A 15370-nucleotide genomic window follows, 5' to 3' on the forward strand; every position below is an offset into this window, starting at 1 on the left:
GCACGCCAAACCCACGAATTAAGCTCTTCACTGCCCATCCACAAGCCCCAGTGCCAAGCACATATAAGGAAGGGCACCTGTTGGTCCTCGCAGCAACCTGTGGAACCCGTGTGGGATTTTGCCTTCCTCCCTCCTGAGTCTGAGTTCCGCCTCCACCAGCAGCATGAGCCGCCAGTTCACCTGCAAGTCGGGAGCTGCCACCAAGGGGGGCTTCAGTGGCTGCTCCGCTGTGCTCTCAGGGGGCAGCTCGCCCTCCTTCCGGGCAGGGGGCAAAGGGCTCAGCGGGGGCTTTGGGAGTCGGAGCCTCTACAGCCTGGGGGGCTCCCGGGGCATCTCCTTCAACGTGGCCAGTGGCAGCGGGAAGAGTGGAAGTTATGGATTTGGCCGGGGCCGGGCCAGCGGTTTTGCTGGCAGCATGTTTGGCAGTGTGGTCTTGGGACCTGTGTGCCCAACTGTGTGCCCGCCTGGAGGCATCCACCAGGTCACTGTCAATGAGAGCCTCCTGGCCCCCCTCAATGTGGAGCTGGACCCTGAGATCCAGAAAGTGCGTGCCCAGGAGCGGGAGCAGATCAAGGTGTTGAACAACAAGTTTGCCTCCTTCATCGACAAGGTGGGTCTGCTAGGACCTGGGGAATCTGTAGGCAGTGTCTCTTCCTGGGATGTGAGCTTTTGTTACAGTATGAGAAACTGAAGTTAAGGATGAAGAGGGACTTATTGTGGACAAGACAGGTATTTTCTAACATCAGTGTGACTTGTGTAAGGTTCCTTGTGTAGTCTTTTCCTAGAAAAGGCAGAGGCAGGTCAATCTCTACTGGCAGGGGCTTATCAGGGTTAGTGGCAGGAGAGCCCAAGAGAATAATCCTGCTTCTTACTCTCAAGGGCTAGATTGGGGCCACTGCTAAGCCTGGGTGTATGCAGATTGTGTGCAGAAAACGACCTCAGGGAGAAGGAATCTGCCCCAGAGTAACCAGGGAAGCTGGCCTCCCATCCATAGCTAGCTGATCTCGTGCACTAGTCATTTGACTGTTGGCTCAGGAGCATCAGGGCTGGTCGTTCCCGGTGGTTCTGCTCAGGGCATATGTTTCAGTCGGCTGAGGCCTTTCTCGAAGCAGAATAGTGTGCTGGGGAAGTCAGACCTGGCTTCCACCCTGGCCCATCACTTACCAGCTGTGTGCTTGGGGAAAGTTGTTTATCCTGTCGGTGCCTCTGTTTTCTCGTCTCTACAATGGAGATAATACTTACCTTTTGGGGTCATTGTCAGGTTTATAAAAGAAAATGCATGGGAAGATCTTGGCACAATGCCTGACACATACTAAATACTCCCAGTGGTTGCTATTGTTACTATCATTTTAATCTCCAGAGAGCTAGGGGAAGGAGAGCATCAAAGGGCTGGAAGAGACCTCAAGGGATCATCCAGTCTAGACAGGCCCCTGACTTTCGGTAGATAAGAGATTATTGCTTCCATTTTATAAGTCAGCAAAAGTATGGAAATGAATGCCATGCCCAAGGTCATCTGAGGGAGAGAAGGTAAGGTTGGACACTCAGCCTCCTGCTTCAAAACCAAGTACTAGGGACTTGAGGGCCATGATGGCTACATCACAGTAACACACTAAGGACAGGTCAGCCCAGGACAAAGCCAGTGGTTGAGACCGTCAATAGCCACCAGAGCACAGTTGTACCCTCGAACCCCCAACTCCTTGCAACTCTCATCTCCTGCTCAAGGGAGGATTCCCTGCTGCCCCTGCTCACCTAAGGGGCCAACACCACTGCTGTGGGTTCTTACTTCTCTAAGTCATTTGGAAGATCAAGGTGTTCTGAGGTATGGGGCTGGGGGATGGGAGTGAACTGAACATTGGCTGGGCTGGTCAAATACCATTAAAGGATGAAGTCTGGAGAAATGGGAAGAAAGACAAACACAAAGATAGTCACTTCTATAAACAAAGGAGGTCTGACTGGGGTGAGAGGAAAGCAGGCTCAAAGGCCTGGGCAGTTCCCAAACCATTTTAGTCTCCAGAAGAATACCATCAGAGAAGGTAGTACATCCTCTCAGAGATCCAGGGGTGTCCAGTGTGTGGCTAGATATGTATTGTGGTGTCCTAGATATAGGGCTTACTCTGTGGTTAATGCTCAGCCTTATGGATATACATGAAAAAGTCAGGACTGGTTAGACTCTAACCGTTACCAAACCAAATCTGGCTGACCTGCTGGAGGCAAGCGGTTTGGTGGCTAACCTTTCCCAACATTGAGTCCCAGACTGTTTCTCAAGGTCCTGTGTTTCTGACTTCAGGGATTCAACCTCATTTAAAGAGTAGTGCTCCTCCTCCCCACCCCAAGCCAAATAAGAGAGGCATATGCAGATCCACCCCCTCTGGTTAGGGCCCTGGCCCAGTGTGGTCATGGTGGCAGCAGGAGCCCCCTCTGTCCATTGAAACAATGGTTCTGAGGAGCAGGACAAGGGGAGGAGGAAGTGGCCATGAGCCCAGTAGAGCTGGGCCTCTCAGGAGTTTAGAATAACTGAAGCTCTTGGGCCACTGAGCCTCGCTGAGCTTGATGTGTTATAAAATGAACAGCAGACCAATCTTCAGAGAGGTCAACCGTCCCAAAGATGAACCCAGCCTGACTCTGTCCTGGCACCTTCAGGCACATCCCTGTCCTGTGCTGACTTGGCTACAGTGGGTTCTGAGCGACTGGATGCATGAGTTATGGGACCCATGTCCGGGTTTAGTCCTGACCCTACCACTTATTAAACCATCAGATCTTGGAAAGAGGCTAAATTTCTCTATGCCTCAGTTTCCTCTCCATTAAATACGGTTAAGGACTCGCCCAACTCATGCAGCTGTTGTGAGGACTAGAGAGCTTTGCGCAGTGCCCTGTGAACGACAGGTGTGACTGTTTCTGTGAGGGCTCAACAGTTTCTGGGCTTCGGATTCCAGGTGCGGTTCCTGGAGCAGCAGAACCAGGTGCTGGAGACCAAGTGGGAGCTGCTGCAGCAGCTGGACCTGAACAACTGTAAGAACAACCTGGAGCCCATCCTGGAGGGCTACATCAGCAACCTGCGGAAGCAGCTGGAGACGCTGTCGGGGGACAGGGTGAGGCTGGACTCGGAGCTGAGGAGTGTGCGGGACGTGGTGGAGGACTACAAGAAGAGGTGAGTGAGAAGGGGTCCCCTGCAGCTCAACAGCTGCCCTGTCCCTCTAAACACACCCTGCCCTTGGGGCCCTGGAAGCTACCCCAGCTTAAAGTTTTTGGAGATGGGGGGCAGTGTCATTGTCACATGAAGCAGAATCACCCTCCGGAACAAAACTCCAGAACTTGCTCTCTGCCCCTCCAGCCTCAGGCCTGACACTTGGGACAAATGTCCAGCTTAGTTAGTTGGACAGTGGTCAGAGGATTGACTCTGGCTCTAGGGTGAGGGAAACCTTGGGTAACCACTATGTTTCCCCAAGCTTCTGTGTCCTCATTGGTAAAAGGCGTTTAAGCCCATCGACCTCCCAGAACTGCTATGAGGAGTAACTCCAGAAACACTCCCATTCAAATGTCGAGGGAGAAGATTGCTTCTTGCTTCCTCTGGGATTTCCCACAGGACATTCACTCTACATGCTCTTTCTTCATTTTTGAAGCTGAACCTTTAACAATCTCTTTCTTCCAAACTTGGTTACCAGATCTCCTCCCTCAGGAAGCCTTCCTTGCCTCGCGGGGCTCCCTGGCCCAGTACTCCACAGCCCCTCAGCACCTGTGCCCTCTGACAGGCATACTACTCCTCATTCAGGGTCTTCCCTGGGCAAATGAGGTTTCTCAGTGAGACGTATTAACCAACCCCGCCCTGGCATTTCCGCAGGTATGAGGAAGAAATCAACAGGCGGACAGCTGCAGAGAACGAGTTTGTGCTGCTCAAGAAGGTGAGGGGGAGGCAGGCCCTGAGTCCAGGCTGCCTGGAACCCGGAGACGCTGAGCCTGCAGTGTGCTCTGCTCTCAGAGAACGTGAGCTGATTCAGAAACAGTGAGGTGAAGGCAGGGAACCGCAATGAAAAACTACTCAGAAGAGAGAATACAAAGGCAGGAGGAGGATGGTCTTCCTGATGTTTCCTATGATTGGGTCTGTCCATAGTGAAGAGCAGCCACGGGTGACACACAGGTTCCCCCTGCGGCCTCAGAGTCTGCTCATACATCACAGAGATGACTGACAACAGCCTGGCTGGGGCCTCCTTCCTTTAGGGGTGCCCATCCCTGCTGATGAGGCAGAGTTTCAGGATGCTCCTTCTTCTCCTTTTCCATGGGCCCCTCAAGGAGAAGAGGGGGGCCACTCACCTGTGCAGGGCACCCAGGCTGGGGCAGCTGTTGCCTCCTCAGGTGCACTGGCAGTGACCAGGGGATGGGGCATCTTTCAGGACGTGGACGCAGCTTATGCCAATAAGGTGGAGCTGCAGGCCAAGGTGGACTCCATGGACCAGGAGATCAAGTTCTTCAAGTGTCTCTTTGAAGCCGTGAGTCTATCTCTCCACTCCACCCTTCTGAGGGCAGCCAGTGGGTAAAACTCTATTCTGGGGGCTGGGAGATCATGGAGCCCTCGCTCTCAAGGAGTTCCCCCGGTTAGTCATTCACCTTCCACCTCGACCCTGAGAGGTTCCTCAATCTCCACCTCTGGGTGGGAAGGAAATGGACCCAGCCCTGGCTCCATGGTGGCAGGAATCTGGGGCCCAGAGGGAACTTGCCAAGTCCAGGGAGCAGCAGCCTTGGTTGGGAACCTCATGTTTGACATCACCAGGATTTGCTCACCTTCTTTGGGGAAGGTTTTTGCCTTTGCCTGTCAAGTCCTGAGACTATCCTTGTTTCCCTGCAGGAGATCACTCAGATCCAGTCCCACATCAGTGACATGTCTGTCATCCTGTCCATGGACAATAACCGGGACCTGAACTTGGACAGCATCATAGACGAGGTTCGGGCCCAGTACGAGGAGATTGCCCACAAGAGCAAGGCCGAGGCCGAGGCCCTGTACCAGACCAAGGTGAGCTGGGCCTGAGAGGGCAGCCTCAGCAAGGACGAGGGCTGGGTCTGATCGTTCCCAGGACAGAGGCAGTGTCCAGTCAAGTGTCCAGTGTGCCCTGTCCCATGACATCACCAACCTGAGACATCAGGTGCTCCCACACCGTGTTTACCATGCTCATCCTTGGCTATGTGCTCTGGGGTCCCCAGTTCCAGGAACTGCAGCTGGCAGCTGGCCGGCATGGGGACGACCTGAAAAACACCAAGAATGAAATCTCGGAGCTCACCCGGCTCATCCAGAGAATCCGCTCAGAGATTGAGAATGTGAAGAAGCAGGTGAGGGGTCAGGTTGCCTGTGGCTTGGGGCAGGTGGGCACAATTGGAGGGGAGATGAGTTGGCTGAGGATGGCAACTTCCCAAAATCTCCACCCATGAGAGGAAAGGGGCCAGATGAGGTCGCTGCCTCAAACATTTAGAGCAGACATCCCTGGGGTATCTCAGTACCTACTCAGCCAAGGACCTCTGTTTTGGACCCCCCTGCCCCAGGAAGCATTTTCTCTCCCCCCAGGCTGAGTGTGGTGCCAGGCGCCCTGTCCCAATCAATGTGCTCTCTTGGCATTGGTGCTTTGCCTGAACTTGTCACACTTCTATAATTGCACCTGTTCATCTCTTCTTCCACTGGACTGAAGGAGGCAGGGAGCTGGCTGCTTTGTTCCCTATTGTTTTTCCAGCATCTAGTATGGTACCTGACATATAGGCTGCAGCCACTGCTTTAGTAGATGGCAAGACAAGGTGCAGGTATATAATTGTTATAGCCAAGTTCCTATAATTGTATCATATTAAATCCTCACAAAGACTCAGATGAGGAAACTGAGGCTCAGAGAGGTTAAGTGGGTTACACAGCTGGTAAGCAGCAGAGCTGTGATTTGAACCAAGGTCTCCTGACTCCGAGTCCAGTGCTCCTCCCACTCTCTGCCAAGCTTTAACACTTAGTAGCTCTGAGACATTAGGAAAGTCACTTGTCCTCACTGTACAGGGTGTTATAAGGACTAGATAAGTTTAGGTGTATAAAAAGCGGATAAAGGGCTGAGTGTTGTGCCAGGCAGATGGTAAGTACTTGGGAAATAGGAGTAGGTCCTGGAGAATCCTCCCCTGTCCCCTCACTGTGGCCCCACGTACCTGGTCAGGCACCATCATCGTAGCTGTAACACCGTATTCCAGTGATCTCTCTTCCCAGACTTTAAACAACTCAAGAGCAGAAAGCCAATATGACTCACTCATTTTGTATCCTTGGCCAAGTAAATGTCTTTGCATTCACTGAAGTGGTGGTGAACTAGCCATCATCTCAGGAGGGCAGGAGGCACTCTATTTGTTATCACCACCAACGTCTAAACACAGGGGAGTGGAGCTAGAGCTAAGGAAGGACTTGCTGATGCCAGAAGGGGCCCAGCCTAGAAGAGGAGCAAGAGGTGTGAAGGCTGGAGGTGGTCATCTCTGCTTGGAATCTCAAAGAATGAGTGGTATTTGCATGTAAGTGCCTCTAATGACCCCTTTCAGTTTTCTAACATCTCCAATTCCCTATTTAGGCTTCCAACCTGGAGACGGCCATCGCTGATGCCGAACAGCGGGGGGACAATGCCCTGAAAGATGCCCGGGCCAAGCTGGACGAGCTGGAGGCTGCCCTGCACCAGGGCAAGGAGGAGCTGGCCCGGATGCTGCGTGAGTACCAGGAGCTCATGAGCCTGAAGCTGGCCCTGGATATGGAGATTGCCACCTACCGCAAGCTGCTGGAGAGCGAGGAGTGCCGGTGAGGGGGGTGTGCTCGGCAGGAAAGGGTTTGGGGGGGGCGGGGGGGGCGCCTCAGGAGAAAGCCTAACACATCCTAACCCAGAAAAGATGAGTTCTTGGGGAGTAAAGGGGCGGTAATGACCGAATAGTTATAATAGTAATAGTTATTAACAATCCCTACATGGGCGTGAGTACTTACTTCATACCAGGCACTGTGCTATGTGGATGAACTCATTCAACACTCACAACCTCCCTGGGTGTACTCCCCCTGCTCCCTAACAAAAAAAAACCTCACTGCTATGTTAAGTCTTCTTGTTTCATGCTCCTTACCTGTCCAGGTACAAGATGAGCTTGCGGAAGATGTTCCATTCTGGTTTCCGCAATGTTCTTGGGAGACAGAAAGGCTCAGTGCCTAGGCCTGGCCCCTGGGAAGTGTGCATACCACCCCCACGTGTGCACCTCACAAGAACTACTTTTTGACTTGGGTTGCTGCCTGGTTACCACAAATATTAAAGGACAGCTCCCCAACTTCTCAGGCTCTGATTGTGCCAAAGAAGACCTGGAATTTCCATAGGTGCCTATAGGGCTTAGAAACCCACATCAGGCTAGTGGAGGCACTTGCTCTGAGGTTAATAGATCGTGGGTTGCAAGATTGCGTGCTCTCACTTTATTTCTCTCCCTAACAGGATGTCAGGAGAATATCCTTCCCCTGTCAGCATCTGTAAGTACTTGTATGTTTGGACCTAAAATTGCAGAATCTGCAGACCGGAAAGGGGCTTAGTCACACCTGTGTGTTGATGAGCAATCTGAGACCCAGAGAGGGAAAAACCTTTGCCTGAGATCACAGAGCCAGATAGCAGAGGCATGGTCAGAAACCAGGCCTCCTGACTTCCAGCCCAGGGTTCCTTCCTGCTTATCACTCCATCTACTGTTCCCAGGGGCTGGCAGCTAGGACCAGAGAGACATGCCACTGGGATGGGGAAACAAAGGACATGTTGCAAGAAAATGAATATGGGTGTAGGTGAGGCTTGGGGAGCCACATCTGCAAGTTGTGATCAGACCTAGGCTAGGAACTTAGAGCGGCTGGAATTAGTGAACCGGGGACCTTGGAGGTCCAGCCGACAGTGCTAGATCTCTGGGTTTCTTTCTTTCTCAGTGGGGCTAAGAGTGTTAAACCAGAGCTTCTGCAAGAGTCCATCTGTGGGACAGTTAGCAGAGAGGGGAGGTTGGGGGATGGGAAATTTAGCGGAAAAGGTTAATAGAAAGGGCAGAGGGTAGTGTCCAGAGTGACAGATAGATACATTGGTGCCGGGACCAAAACTATGGGCTTCTGAGAGTTAAGAAGCAGCCAGAGTGGGTATAAGCTGGGCAAGCCAAGGGCAGGATATGGGTGAAACTGTCTCGGGAAATCGCCCCCCCCCGCCCCGGGACAGAGTCAGCTGTGATTAGAGCCCCCACCCAACCCACTGCTCCAAGAGGAGCCCCCAGCTCTGGCTGAGGGGTGCTGACCGGCTCTTCCCCTGCAGCCATCATCAGCAGCACCAGTGGCAGCAGTGGCTATGGCTTCCGGCCCAGCTCCGTCAGTGGCGGCTACGTGGCCAGCAGTGGCAGCTGTATCTCTGGAGTGTGCAGCGTCCGTGGCGGGGATGCCCGGAGCCGGGGCAGCACCAGTGACTACAAGGATACCCTGGGGAAGGGCTCCAGCCTGAGCGCCCCCTCCAAGAAAGCCAGTCGGTAGAGAGGGCTGCCCATGCCCTCCTGCCACCCCTGTGTCCCCAGCAGGGGCTCTGGCTCCCACACGTGCTCTGCCCAGCCCACTGTCAGCCCCGCCCCCACCCTGCTGGCCCTGCTCTTGTACCCCAGGCTCTGGCCTTGGCCACCTCACTTCTCCTAACCTGTGTCTTCCGGAGCCTGGACAGGTGTGGACGACTAACCCTGTGAAATTCCTCCCTGCACATGCCTGGCATCCTTGGCTATGGTCCCCCAGCCATGCCGTCAGCTCAGACCCTGGTTCCGGGCTCTGGCCCAGCCTCCAACTACTCTGTCTGGGCCCTGGATCTCAGACCAAGGTCCCGCTCACACTGGGACCTTTATCCCGGAACCTGACTGCGCTAGGGGCTGTCTCTCTGTCCAAGAAAAGGAGGACTAAAGGACAAACAACCGAGAGGCCTAGTCCCCACCTAACCCGCTCAGACTCGCAACTCATTCTGAATGAAACCAAGCACAGTGCAGTGTCTCTCTTCACTCTCTGCGCCCAGAAGCAGAGAAGAGGAGGCCCGTTCACTTCTTTCTTCTCATAGGCCCTCCCACTGCATCCTCAATAAACAGCACAATCTGATGGTGGTCTCTCTGAGGATCGCTGTGTACATGGACTCCCCTAGGATGCTCACACGAGCAGGCCCCACACCCTCCACAGACACATAGGGACACACAGAACACATATCACACTAGGTTAATTTCCCTGTAGAGTGGAAATAGAAGCCCCTCCCAGAGCAGATATGGCAGGGGGGCTGCGAACACCACTGGGCTGCAGGGAGAGGAGCATGGCGAAGAGTCTGGAAGGAGGGGGAGGGTTTGTTGGAGAAGAAGGAGTCACGTGGGAAGGGTGTGTGCCACCTGGTTTGTGCCCAATGGCAGAATTGGTCCTGCTCCTAACAGGGACCTGGCCTCTTTCTAAGAACTGGGCCTTCCCTGGAGGGAGGACGGGGGCTTGGCAGACAGGAATCTGCATCTGTTCAACCTTTTCCTCTCTGCTCAGAGGCCTGGCTTCCTGGGGGGTAGAGTGTGTGGGGGCCCCTCACTCTGAGCCTCTCTGCTGGAAAGTTAAGACAGGAAACAAGTTTTTAGAACCTGAGGTTCAACTGGGATGGAGTGAGCTGGGGGTCGGGAAGGCTGTGAATTTCAGTGACTATAGTTGGCACCTCCCCGAACACCTGTTCACCCTGAAATCACTATGGTGGTGGCCAGTCCTGCCCTCTGGTGAGAAGGAAGGTGAGGAGGACAGGTGGGCAGATTCCCCAGTGGCCAGCACGAGCCCACAAACTTCAGCCGGGAAATCCTTGGGGCCCTAGCGGCTTCTGAAGATGGAGGTGGAGAGATTGGAGGAAGGGCTGGGTGGGCTGGGTTGGCGGATAGAACTTCAGAGTGGTGGCTTGGGCTTATGGCAAGGTCACTGAGCCAGGCTCTAACCTCCGACCACCCGGAAGGTGACCTTCAGCCAGAGTCTCCTGGCTGCCCTCAACCTGGAAATAAACACCACTATTTGCAGGTGTGGATGGAAGAAAGAGGGTAGATCAAGACTCAGTAACAAGTTTGCTTTCCTGGGAACAAGGGGAGGAGGCCTGGTGCATGTGTGTGTGTGTGTGTGTGTGTGTTTTCAGAACCGGGTGCAGACACTGCTATATCCTTAGCACAGGACCCACACACACCTGCTGCCTCTGTCCCCTCGCTCCCTTTGCAGCAGTAGGGACTGAGGTTGGATAGCAGAAAGAACTTTCCAGTCAGAGGCTTAGAAGAAATGCTGGATTCACAGGGATGAAGGCTGCTGCTCTGGAGGCTGCTGGTTCATCCCCAGATCCAGGGAGGGAGTGGATAACTCTCCCACAACTCTCTGTGTGCAGGGCTTACAGGGGTCTCCTAGGTGGGCAGGGTTTTCCTGTCCCAAGTCTGTTCTCGAGCAGCAGATGGGGGTGTTGGAGACAGTGGGACTTCCTGCTATCAGTTTGACAGGTCCCAGAATGACAGGGCTAGGCTGGGTGTGGGTTACAGACCAGGCAGGGCTTCGTGGATGATTTTGGGAAAACAGAGGGCCCTAGGGAAAGGGGTGAATGACTATGACTAGCAGGAAGGGTAGGTGGTCACTATGCTAGATGCAGCAACGTGGTCATTTGATTGTGATTACCAAGAGCAGTGGCTCTATACATAGGCTGAAAAATAACCTGGGAACTTCACAGTTTTCTCTGAGCCCCTACCCTAAACCAATTAAGGCAGACCCCTGGGGTGGGGTCCAAGCATTCCCTGGTGTCTTAAAAGTTAGCAGCTAGAACTGAGCACCGCTGGCCAAGAGTGTGAACTTGAGGATCCTGTGGCTGTGTCCATATCCATGGGGAAGGATGGCAGGACCAGTCAGCTATGCCTGCCCTGGCCACCCTGGAGGGAGTGGTGGCACGTATTGCCTCCCTCTTGGTGTCTATTGGCTCTTTACAGTTTACCAGGTACCTGCCTACCCACTTTCTGAGCACAGCACTGGGAGCGAGGGAACACTGCTATTGCCATTTCACAGATAAAACATTGAGACTCAGATCCCCTGCCTCCTTACAACCACCCTGGGATGGAGACGATCCCAAAGGTACCCTGTCCATTGCCTGCCCTTTAGGGGGCTGGGTGGAGAGTGGGTGCAGGGACAGGAGTCTGTCCTTGGTGGTGCCATCCCGCCTGCATCTCCCACTGGGTGGGTTTCAGGAGGAACTCGACTGTAGAGTGAGCGTGGAAGGGGACTCAGGGCTACTGTGACTCCTCGCTCGGCCCTGATACCCTGATACCCTGATGTGGGGCGCTCTGTGCTGCACAGCAGGATCTGCTCTATCTATTTCACCACTGGAGGAGCTGAGACCCAGGCAGGGGCAGGGGTCTCTTCAAAGGTCACCTGGATTGTCAGGGGCAGAGCCAGGCTCAGACCCCAAAGCTCTGTGGCACTGCTCAGCATGGGCAAGGAGGTCATGTCCCCGAGGTGAGCAGGTTGGATAGTCTCAGGAGCAGAGGGGATGCTGAACACATTTTTATCTTGATCACTCAGTTGGGTGGGAGGGGAGTGCAGGTGGGGCCTGAGGCAGCAGGGGAGGGGAGGCAGGGCAGCTGTCTGGGAAGCCAGAGAGTATATCATGTGCAGCCTAGTTGGCTCATTCCCACTCAGTCCTTGCTCCATGAAGCCCAGGAGGAGCAGCCTGTCTAGAGACATGCAAGGGAGGAAATGGAGTTTAAGTTCGCACTACAGTGGGGATGATGCCCATGGCCATTCTTCCCCTCAGTGGGTGGAGGCCTTTAGCAGGAGGGTGGAGTTGGAGGCCCAGAGGAGGAGCTGTGCAGGGGACCAGTTCTCAGGAGCATCACTGGGGCTGCCCTGGGTGAGTTACAGCTGGGCCACTCCTGGTCTCTCCCAGACAGCGCAGGTCTTTGGGGTCCTTGAGTTGTGCACAGCCTGGTTTCCTCTGCTGCCCAGCTGCTTCCTTCTTCCCCCAGGACCACATACAGAGGCTGCGCCTCATGCCCAGTTCCCACACACCTATGCTGAAGCCAAGCCTCAGAAAGGGTCCCGGACAGAGCCCAGCCCAGGCCTCTGACTCCAAACCCATGACTCCTACATGCCACTACTTGCCATAACAATGCCTGCGGGAGCCCCACACCCAGCTAACATGAGGACCATAAGGGCAAAGCCTACTCACAAGCATCCGCAGCACAAAGTGCGGCCCTAATCAGGGAGCTCCCCATGCTGCCGTGTCAGGAAAGTGGCCTGGTGGCCTGGGGCTGAATTTCCCATGGTCCTTCAGGAGGGGACAGACTGCAGACCAAGGCCCAAGACACATCCATGTTCCTAACCATGGCAACAAGCTGCTCCTGGACTGGCTGCGTCATCGTGAGGGGCACATGCATGAAAACATGGCCCAGAGGCGGGAAGCCCAGGCCAGGTTCTAGAAGACCAGAGTCTCTGCTGGGCTTCCTCCGCTTCCTGAAATCCAGGCTGGAAGGACACCAGGGGGGAGATTAATAAAATCAATAAAATCTGGGCAGGAAAATTCACTGAAATGAGATCTCCCTTGACCTGAGTGAGTTGCTATGGGATTTGGGATTGGGGTGTATTCCTGGGGTGCTAACTATAGGTACCGAGTCCCTGTAGTCATGGTTGGGTGAAAGTAAGAAATGAGAAGTGAGAAACTGAGGATGAAGATGAAGTGGGGCACCTTGCACTGAAGGACTGATTGGTGTAAACTAAACTCAGGATGGAATGGGCCGCTTTAAGCGATAGGGTGCTCATCATTGCTGGAGGTGTTCAAGAACAGACTCAACAGCTCTTCAGGGGTATTACAGGGGACTCAAGAGTTGCAAGGGTGGTTTGACTAGACCAACGCTTCTAAAATTATTATTTGCATATCCCACTTCTGGAGATCTTATTATAATGCACCTTATGCTTCAGTAGGTCCACATTGGTACCCAAGGGTCCACTCAAGGGGGTTGAGGCCTCTTGACCGTGACTAAGGCTCAACTCCTTTTTTCATCTCCATTTCCCTCTCCCAGCTCCAGGCCCAGGTACCATCCAGGATCTGAAGGGAAGGAATGGAAACAGGTGTTTATGGCACACCTCCTGTGGACCAGAGTTTCCCTGTGCTGGGCACGTCACCCATGGCACCTCCCCTGTGCCACCTCTCTGAGGAGGATGCTGTTATTCCTAAGACAGAAACATACTAAACCCAGGACCAAAGAGCCAGTGCATGGAGCCAGGATTCCGTGAGGTCATTTTCTCCAAAGCCCACACTGAGAACCACCTGTTTCTGCCCACCCAGCTGCTGTGCCTTTCCACCCTGCCCTGACATCCTGAGGGCTCTCTGCCCATTATCTGTCGGCGCTTCCATCCATCATATTCCGTCATCTGAAGGCTGAAGTCTCTGATTCCTGGGCGCTGGGCTGGGTTCCCTTTCCCCGTGGTTGCCATGTAACCCATCTCAGGTTTCCCTACCAGAGGCTACCTACAGAGACTGTGGCCCTGTTGTCACTGTTCAGTCACAGAAGCCTCTCCTCTTAGTGCTGGGGGCATCAGGGCAGCACCTAATGGACAGCACAGTTCTTTCTCTTGACATTGGTGTGGTGGCCAGTCCAGCCACATCTACAGCCACCCTTGAGTCCCTGCTTCTCATGAGGACCTCCTGAGGAGACTCCAGAGCCCTCATGTTTCACAACCTGGCCTTAGAAAAGTTCTGTTTTCTGTCTGACTGTCACTCTTACAGCTACATGGAACCTGGACTCCCTGTTGAGTATGTGTTACCTTGCCTAGTGATAAAGACTGTTTCTTACCTGCCTCATTAACCCATTGGCCTTCTCAGGGTGGAGGTTCTCAGGTTATGTAGCCTGACCCCAGTTCTCTAAGCACCCTCATTCAACGGTGGCCTTGTCACAACACCAGCTCCATGAGAGAAGATGTTTTCCCAAGTCCAAGTCTCTTCCTTTCTCTGCCTTAGCAATTTCTTGTTCCTCCCATTCTAGTCTGGAATGTAAGCATTGCCCATGGCCAGTGCTGGTGGAAGAGGAAGAAAAAGCCACCTAAAACCAAAGGTGAGGCCACACATCATTCAGAACCTAGATGACCCAGGGAGTCAATACCAGTAGAAAACACGTGTCTTCTAGGAACTAGTGTTTTCTGGTTTGAATAGAATTTGAATAGTCCTGGAAAACAGCCAAATCAAGAGAGAGGTTGCCATGGCAAATCCACAAAACAAATAAAAGGTGGATGATTCATGGCTTTGACTGCCTGAGGAATGGATGGGACAAGTGTGGATTGTGGGAAGATTCTTGTTGACTTTCTCCCCCAGTCCAGAAGGTAGAGTGTCGGGGAAAGGGGCTGCATAAAAGCTAAGGCAGGTTTGAAATAGAGGGTTGGTAAGGACACTGCTCCCTCTTCAGCCAGAAAGATGGGGGTATTCCTTCTGCCACCCTCAGCTGGCAAGTCAGCCTAGGCCCAGCGTTCTCTGAGATCCCTTTGTCCATGGTCAGGAAGAATGGAGGGCATCTTCCCAACTTGGTGGGAGACAAGTGGGCACCACATTTTGAGCATCCTTTATATTTCCTCAGCAGCATAGGCGCCCCGGGATAAATGCCCCAGCTGGGAGAGGTCTGCGGTGAGCACTGAGCAAGCCCAGGACTCCGGGCCCATCGGGTGGGATGTGAAGAGGATTTCAAATCAGTTGTCAGGGTTGCCAGTCTTCTATATTTTTTTAAGGATATTAAAAAGCAAAAATTTCCAGCTACTGCCTTCATCATTTTATCAAGGAAGGGCACAAAGGAAAGATACTCTGTCAGAATAAGTTTGGTCCTTTAGATTAAAATACTTAGCCACACTTATTTTCCTCCATTCACTCCAGATTAGTGCATAGTTCCTGTCTCAGCATTTACTGTGCAACCTCTTTGTATCTGTGTCCTCATCTAAACAATGAGAATAAAACCACTTAGTCAATTGCTTACCATTTGAAAAATCATCGAAAGGGATAGTGAAGGGGAAACTTGCAGAAAAATGGCATGAACTACGGAACGAAGGCATGCTGGGGATCCTGCAGAGGCAATGCCATGTGGGGTGAAGGGTAAGGACTCTGATCCCAGACTCCATCCGGTAGGGCTGTGCCTTACAGCAAGTTCATTATCCTGTCAGTTTCCTCTTCTGCAAAAATGGGAATAATAACAACCTTCTGGCATTGCTGTGGTTGAGACATAACATGCCAAGACCATAATAAATGTTAGCTATTATTATATTGTCGCCATTGTTATTACTGTTATTAGAGACAATGAGAACTACCTAGGAAACCGCGAGTAATTTTTAGAGATTCACTAGAGACTC

General features: G+C 53.1%; 1 protein-coding gene across 1 annotated transcript; it reads left to right on the forward strand.

Moving 5' to 3' along the window:
- Window positions 1-99: 99 nt before the first annotated feature.
- KRT71 (keratin 71, type II) lies at window positions 100-9109 on the forward strand. The gene is made up of 9 exons (XM_006757044.2): window positions 100-610; window positions 2934-3148; window positions 3839-3899; window positions 4389-4484; window positions 4841-5005; window positions 5194-5319; window positions 6570-6790; window positions 7458-7492; window positions 8298-9109. The coding sequence occupies exons 1-9, from the start codon at window positions 164-166 to the stop codon at window positions 8507-8509; spliced, it is 1578 nt and encodes a 525-aa protein (XP_006757107.1). The 5' UTR covers window positions 100-163; the 3' UTR covers window positions 8510-9109.
- The last annotated feature ends 6261 nt before the right edge of the window (window positions 9110-15370 follow it).

This window comes from Myotis davidii, unplaced genomic scaffold (genome assembly GCF_000327345.1).
Source record: "Myotis davidii unplaced genomic scaffold, ASM32734v1 scaffold233, whole genome shotgun sequence".
Taxonomy (NCBI): domain Eukaryota; kingdom Metazoa; phylum Chordata; class Mammalia; order Chiroptera; family Vespertilionidae; genus Myotis; species Myotis davidii.

Coding starts and splice junctions, on each gene's coding strand:
- KRT71 (XM_006757044.2), top strand. CDS start 164: ATGAGCCGCCAGTTCACCTGCAAGTCGGGAGCTGCCACCAAGGGGGGC. Junction 3,900..4,388: donor AGTTTGTGCTGCTCAAGAAG/GTGAGGGGGAGG, acceptor GGCATCTTTCAG/GACGTGGACGCAGCTTATGC. Junction 5,320..6,569: donor TTGAGAATGTGAAGAAGCAG/GTGAGGGGTCAG, acceptor TTCCCTATTTAG/GCTTCCAACCTGGAGACGGC.